Source organism: Olea europaea, chromosome 5 (genome assembly GCF_002742605.1).
Source record: "Olea europaea var. sylvestris chromosome 5, O_europaea_v1, whole genome shotgun sequence".
Lineage (NCBI taxonomy): Eukaryota > Viridiplantae > Streptophyta > Magnoliopsida > Lamiales > Oleaceae > Olea > Olea europaea.
Genome location: NC_036241.1, coordinates 2,638,359 through 2,646,115, shown reverse-complemented (window position 1 = coordinate 2,646,115; position 7,757 = coordinate 2,638,359). Strand labels below are relative to the sequence as shown.

At 34.5% G+C, this 7,757-nt stretch overlaps 2 protein-coding genes across 2 annotated transcripts; both read left to right on the top strand.

Moving 5' to 3' along the window:
- Positions 1–549: 549 nt before the first annotated feature.
- LOC111394407 (ethylene-responsive transcription factor ERF020-like) lies at positions 550–1,907 on the top strand. The gene is made up of 2 exons (XM_023020211.1): positions 550–938; positions 1,535–1,907. Exons 1-2 carry the CDS (start codon positions 573–575, stop codon positions 1,628–1,630), a joined length of 462 nt encoding a protein of 153 aa, XP_022875979.1. The 5' UTR covers positions 550–572; the 3' UTR covers positions 1,631–1,907.
- Positions 1,908–6,266: 4,359 nt separating this feature from the next.
- LOC111394916 (ethylene-responsive transcription factor ERF020-like) lies at positions 6,267–6,913 on the top strand. The gene has a single exon (XM_023020965.1). It carries the CDS (start codon positions 6,302–6,304, stop codon positions 6,761–6,763), a length of 462 nt encoding a protein of 153 aa, XP_022876733.1. The 5' UTR covers positions 6,267–6,301; the 3' UTR covers positions 6,764–6,913.
- The last annotated feature ends 844 nt before the right edge of the window (positions 6,914–7,757 follow it).

Below are 7,757 nucleotides of genomic sequence, written 5' to 3'. Positions count from 1 at the left end.
TTAGCCCTTGTTTGAGCCCCATTTTATAGGAGAAAATGAATTTTTGAATAGTATATTGATGAAAAATATGTGGTTAAAAAATAAGAAAATTTTTTTGACTTGCGTATAATATTATTTTATTAAATAATACGTGATTGAAATGGTATCAAATCACTATTGAGAAATGTATTTTGGAGGAAAAATGGGGCTCAAACAAAGAGCTTATTTTCTGTTTTAATATGCTCCAACACCTTTTGGCGAGGGAGTAGGACCACTACCTTTTTGCACACAATCTATTTTGACTTGATTCTTTATTAAGAACGGTGTGGAAGTATATGAGCATTGATTGCTGGGATATCCCAATTGCAATTCGAAGAGATTTTTTCTGCCCCGCATCCCACTTTCAATGTCCAAGTGGATGTATAGAGTCCGATTCCTATTTTACTTTGACCTTTGAAATTCTTGACTTTATATGTTCATCTCTTTGCCCCTTCATGTCCCAAAAGTCTCCTTTTGACCATATCATTAATTCTTCAACATATATATATATAATCACTTGCATAATTCATTAAAAGTTATATGACATTTGAAGAATGAGTAGTACATCAGATGAAGGTGGAAGTTATACGAAGAAATACAAAGGCATTCGACGTCGAAAATGGGGCAAATGGGTGTCGGAAATTCGAGTTCCTGGCACGCAAGAACGTCTCTGGTTAGGCTCTTATTCAACGCCTGAAGCCGCAGCAATAGCACACGATGTTGCATTTTATTGTCTACGAGGAATTTCATCACCGGAGAAACTCAACTTCCCTTTAATGTTACCTGCAAGTGCCCGGACGGGATTGTCGCCCAGGTCAGTGCAAAATGCGGCCTCCGATGCTGGCATGGCCATGGACGCTCAATTATCTTCGGAGAACAGCACGAATAAACGGGAGAATGGGAAGGAGGAGGATTTGAATTTGTTGCAAAATGAGTATTGCGAAACATCATGGGACGGGTGTGGGAAGTCCAATGAAGGTGAAGATTTGAACATTTCAGTTGACGATTATCTATAGGTTTCTCAGATCGATTCTTCCTACTTTTCTAAATTTGAATGTCATTTTTAGCTGTAGACGTTATAGAGATATATATGCGTTCCCAAAGAGTGTCTCCGGAATTCTACTACAGTCTGCAGGTAAATCTTTTACTTACAAATGGGACTGGAGTTCAAAACGTGCAGACGGTGAAGCCATAGATATATAATAAAGGAAAAGGAAAGAAAAAGTTTTTCTTCCGCGATGTAAATTGATTTCGCCTGTTGTTTTTCTGCGTTAATCAAATTAATTATGTGAACACAGTGCTATTGGTTCATGTTAACAGTCAAAACTGCTTAATTTATTTGAACCGTTGTCATAAAAATATTGCTTCGTTTTGAAATACTGAAGTGCATGGTCTGTTGATAAAATGGATCTGAGTCAGCAATTATACTAGTTTAAGTTCAAATTATCTTCGTCTTTATCTAAACAATTGAAATTTGTTATTTTTCCTATAAATAAAATAACTTACCTATTTGAATTTGTTGCAAAATGAGTATTGCGAAACATCATGGGACGGGTGTGGGAAGTCCAATGAAGGTGAAGATTTGAACATTTCAGTTGACGATTATCTATAGGTTTCTCAGATCGATTCTTCCTACTTTTCTAAATTTGAATGTCATTTTTAGCTGTAGACGTTATAGAGATATATATGCGTTCCCAAAGAGTGTCTCCGGAATTCTACTACAGTCTGCAGGTAAATGTTTTACTTACAAATGGGACTGGAGTTCAAAACGTGCAGACGGTGAAGCCATAGATATATAATAAAGGAAAAGGAAAGAAAAAGTTTTTCTTCCGCGATGTAAATTGATTTCGCCTGTTGTTTTTCTGCGTTAATCAAATTAATTATGTGAACACAGTGCTATTGGTTCATGTTAACAGTCAAAACTGCTTAATTTATTTGAACCGTTGTCATAAAAATATTGCTTCGTTTTGAAATACTGAAGTGCATGGTCTGTTGATAAAATGGATCTGAGTTCAAGTATCGTTTCGCAGCAATTATACTAGTTTAAGTTCAAATTATCTTCGTCTTTATCTAAACAATTGAAATTTGTTATTTTTCCTATAAATAAAATAACTTACCTATGAATAAAACACCTAAATTAACTAAAATCAATTCAAGGTTATAATTAAATACAAGTTTTATAAAAAATATGATGATGAAAAGCATGCTAGGATCCCGAATTCATGTCAATCATTCAATAATCGAAAATGTGCTTTGAGCTAAAAAATAAATGAAGTTCGAAAATCAAAGGGGTCATGATATAAGTTTCATCGTAATCCTAATACAAAATTAATTTAGCCTATCATGTTAATGGAAAGAAAGAAACAAATAAAAGTAGAACGACATCGATGATAAATTGACGAAATGTAATATTTTCTGAATTTTGGGATCTATGGCGGTGCATATGATGAATAAATTACTCTCTTTCACCATGGCTAAGACGATATGAAAATACTTCGAATCTATCACGGATACTTCAGTTGAAGCTAAAGATTGCCAATTACACTCAAGGTAATCTAACTATTGAGCAATATTATTCTGGTTTCTTGAAATTGTGAAGTGAATACTCTTGCATAATTTATGCTAACGTCCTTGTGGCGTCTCTACAAGAGATTGATAAATGGGATCAGTTTCTTATGAAATTACGAACTGAATTTGAAGTTGCTCAAGCGAGTTTATTGAATCACGATCCAATTCCTTTTTTGGATGTGTGCTTTAGTGAACTTTTACGTGAGAAGCAACGACTAACTACCCAAACTATTATGGAAGCTAATATATCCTCCTCTAATGTGGTAATCGTTGCATATGCTGCCCAAGAATAAGGAAAGGGTGAACTCCAGTGCTTTGGTTGCAAAGGATTCTGTCATATTGCTCGTGATTGTCCTTAGAAAGTCTGTAATCATCGTAAGCAAACTAGGGCACATCATCAAGTACTTCCATTTTATTTTTTATCATTCTCTCTCTTCGAGTCATTTGTGGTGTCGTTTGTCTTGTTCGGTCTTGCCATTGCATTGAGTTCAAAACACTCTTTTTATCACTTTTATCAACAACGCTATCCGAACTCTGTAATCACCCTAAATCAAGAAAGCAACACAAAATTAATAAAAACTAGACTAAAATAACTAACAAAAGCTCAGAAATAAGCATACTTAGTTACCATTAAAATCAACAAAAGTTCATTTAATTCTACAAAAACCATAGAAGCATATTTCTATCTCGTATACAAATTTACGGATTTAGCCCCCCCCCCCCCCCCCCCCCCCCCCCCCCCCAATATTTTTTTTTTTTTTTTTTTTTTTTTTTTTTTTTTTTTTTTTTAAATTTTTTTAGGGTAATTTTCTTTATTTTTTTTCATAAAAATAGATTTTTAACGAGTAAAAATTTTTTCTGCATATTAGCCCAATTTGAAATTTTTTAGCCTGGTCTTGAATTCAAACTTGGATCCGTCCCTGCAAATTTATGACATTAATTACTACAAGCATTAACATTTATTTAACCCTCGATCTCAACATTAATAACAATAAAAAAAATTCAACATGAATTCATACTTTAATGCAAAACATCGATAATTAAATTAAAGAGTAAAAAGCATAGATTACATTCCGTTGTCCTAGCAATGAAAAGTAACTTGTGTTTGAATTAAAAATAAAATAAAATGGTAGAGACTAAAAATATCATCGACTTTCTTAAATTAAGAGAAATAAAAGATAAATTCTTGTGCTTGCAAGCGGAAGTTTGAATTTTATTGCAAGCTTGGGCGATGATGTTATTGTGTTCGTCGGCTTCCACTGCATTCATCAATAATCATGTTTGGACCTTTATCCTGAACTCCCCAATTGAACTTTACTCTTTGGGCTATTTGATTTGAGCTGCACTTTTAGTATGTCAACAATTACCCCCAATATGGCAGAATTAATACCAATTATTAATCTTTGCCATATTCACTTTGTATTTTCAAGCAACATTTGAAATTTTCAAGAATTTCAATCATTATTTCCTTCTATAATTTGAAAAGATGCAACGTTACAAACCCTTATAAACCCAAAAGACACGCCATTTCATCGCACCACTAAACCGCCGTCTCTATATTTCGCGCTTCCTCCTCACTATTTTAATGTTCATCTTCTTGCTTCTCTACTACGTTTCGTAGGCAAATCCTAACAAAACTGTACATTGCACCCAATGGCGACTTCACAAACTCGATTTAATGATTCTTTTAGTTTCGAAAATTTTCAAAAAATCATTACTAGGCCGTATGTAAATCCAAACTTCCTTGCACCAGTCAATGCTGACCTCAATGAATTCTATCTGGTTTCATCATTCAATAATGTCGAAGTCGTTGGATAAGTGGCGATGGGCCAACTGTTCCCCTGCACTCAAGAACCTCCGTTCTTGAACTCTCTGCCATTGAGGCCGATTCGCAAAAAAGGTATTCGCACTTGGCCCAAAACTGATGTTATTTTTCGTAGATGGCATGCACGTCTTGTGAATCATGGCCCTACCAAAGCGATTTTTGATGGCGCTAGGATTTCAGACTTATTAGAAATCACTCTTCAATCCCCAAATTTCGACCCAGTGCTTTTTTCGATTGCTTTGAGTTTTTGATCTTCTGAATATAATACCTTCGTTTTCCCTCTTGGTCCCCTATCTATTACTTTAAGGGACGTTGGAGCCCTAGTAAATCTTCCGCCTTTGGACGATACCATCTTTCTTGGTATCTTGATTTCCAGTGTTGGCCCGAAATTTGATAAGAAACTTACTGAGTCCTATTCAAACATGCATGGCTTTTAATGACTGATGTATACCGATTACATAAAACTCAAAGTCGGGATGCATTTCGATCAGTTAGACAAATTAATAAGTGAAGTTCATTGTCACTTAAATTAATACTTAGCATCCGTGGAGCAACCGATCATTAATTTTGCTTGGATAATTGGATCATCCTAACCATTTAAATTAAAATTATGATCCTCAAACTTCACCATTAATCAATGCTTTGATTACTCTTTGACCATTTCAGTCGAAGATTATCTATAAGTTTCTACTTTTATTAAGAGGTCATTTTGTTGTTTATCGTATATGTAATGAAGCTGGATTTTGGCCACTTGGAAGGGTTGAACTTGGCCCTAAGTAAATTAATCAATTTTTCGTCAAATGTTGAACTAAATTGAGATGAAATATGATACGAATTGGTAAACGAAAAAATATATATTAATATCCTCGTTGCTGACGCCACCTATGATGAAAATAGTTCTGGACATCGTGTGCTATGACTCCATTTTCAAACATAGATCTCGACCCTAGTCAAACCGACCAGGTTGATGACGCCACCTATGATGAAAATAAACAAACGTTATTTTCATTCTGAACATTCCAAGTTATAATTACCAATTTTGATTACGTCACGAGTGATGGAAAACTGCAATCTATTAATGGCCCTTATTCACGGTCAAACATAGAAAAATTTCAACCGTGCCATATGTTTAATGATAGTTGACAACATTTGTCGACAATCAACATCACATTAAATATTGTCAATTATAATTCTACAAATAGATTAATTTTAAAAATTTCACTTTAGATTGAAAATATTAAAAAGAGAGGATACATTTATTTTTCTAATTTTTATCTTCAACATTCTTTATCAGTACGTGCCAAATTCATTGTTTTTAACAACTATGTTATTTATACAATCATGCTTGGCTATGATAGTTGACAATATTGATGTTGTCAAAATTCGGACTATTGATTTAAAAAATAATTTTTGAAATGAATGAATGTAATATTGTCAAGTGTAAGTTGTCAATCAAGATCATCAAACTAAATTGCACATATAGCATGATTTTATAATATCATGTTAAAATATACTGTCCCTATTTCATGGGGGACTAAATTAGATTTTTAATAAATTTTGAAAAAAAAAATATATAGTTGAAAAGTTGTGAAATCTATAAAATATGTAGTTAAAATTAATTATTAACTTTAATTTAAATTAAAATCTGAATTTTAATCTGTAATCTCAACATTGATTACAAATTGGAGAGATTAATGACCAAATTGAACTTTTGACTTTTGACATTTGAAATTCTTGACTTGATATATACATTCTTGCCTCCCCGTGTCCCCAATGTCCCGTTTGACCTTTCATTAATCAACTTATATAAGCCCTTTCATGCACTCGCTCTTGTACATACAAACAAGTTCTTTACAATATTCAATAGAAGTTCACAAAAAAACTTGTAGAATGACTGTTATTTCAGATAAAAGTATGATTCAGACAAGCACACCCCAGAAGAAATACAAAGGCATTCGACGCAGAAAATGGGGCAAATGGGTATCGGAAATTAGAGTTCCCGGCTCCCAAGAACGTCTCTGGTTAGGCTCTTATGCATCCCCTGAAGCTGCAGCAATAGCACATGATGTTGCATTTTATTATCTACGAGGAATTTCATCACCGGAAAAATTCAATTTCCCTTCAATGTTACCGGCTGGGGCCTGGACAACGATGTCTCCCTCATCGGTACAAAAGAAGGCCTCAGATGCTGGCATGGCCATTGATGCTCAATTATCTTTGAATATGGCGGAAGTGAATGAAGATTATGAGATGAATTTTTTGCATAATGAAAATTGGGAAACATCATGGGAGTGGAGTGATAGGTCCAATGAAGGTGAAGCTTTAAGCATTTCAGTTGAAGATTATCTATAGGTTTCTGGGATTCTTCAAACTCCTAAGTACTTTTTAGGTAAATTTGGTGTATATGTTTCTCGGATTTGTTAAGTGATATAACTCTAGATCGAATAAAGATGAAATATAGACTAATTTATAAGAGTTTAGTTTGCTCCTTTTTAATAAATTTGATTTTTAAAATAAAACATCAATACTTAACATAATATCAGAGTCTATTAACTCTAATGAACAATTCGATTCGATTAAGAATAAAAAATGTTGTTTATAGAGTTTGACGTTACTCCTTCGAAACCAATTCGATAGAATCACCTAAATGTAAAGAATTGATCAACAGGATATAAAATGTAATTCGGGCCCACCGACTTCACGATGTTTCCTTAAAACGAATTTGCTGCATTCAATGGTGCTAAAGGCGTCCAGCAATCGTTTCTCAGGATAGAACGAATTTTCGTCTCCTACGGTAGTAGCACTGAAATCTGCAGGAGTTCCAACGAACTCAACGAAGTGTGTTTTATTTCGAAACAATATCAGAACGAGAGAGAGTGAATGAGATTCAAAGTACAGAAAGTTTGCAATGAAAATGATGTAAATTTTCTGGTAGAGAGGCTGGCTATTTATAGACTTGTTCGTGGCCATTCGAACAGTCATCACCTTTCAGACAAATCTCAAAATCCGAATAGACATGCTATTTTTAAAAGTCGCGTCTGTTAAGTCGGTTAACAGTCGACTGTTTGGTCGGTAAACAGACGACTGTTAAAAGAAAATAAAACACCCGGAATAAGCCAAAATTTAAATTTCATAATGTCCAAAAAGTTAATATAGTGCAAAAGTCCACTCCACACCCGCACCGACTCGGGCACGTGCTCGTGCGTGCCGGCCGGCCGACGGCGACGGCGCGCGCGTGTGGGTTTATGACCGAACCCAATAGGATATAAGTCTTCCCCCTTCGAAAGACTATTGATACCTCTTGGGGTTCAAACCCAATTCCAAACTTCTACCTTATAAACCACAC

What these genes read in the sequence shown, in the direction of transcription:
- LOC111394407 (XM_023020211.1), top strand. Translation starts at nt 573, where the DNA reads ATGAGTAGTACATCAGATGAAGGTGGAAGTTATACGAAGAAATACAAA. An exon ending in GGAAGGAGGAGGATTTGAAT is followed by an intron (nt 939 to 1,534) that starts TTGTTGCAAAAT and finishes ACCTATTTGAAT; the next exon opens with TTGTTGCAAAATGAGTATTG.
- LOC111394916 (XM_023020965.1), top strand. Translation starts at nt 6,302, where the DNA reads ATGACTGTTATTTCAGATAAAAGTATGATTCAGACAAGCACACCCCAG.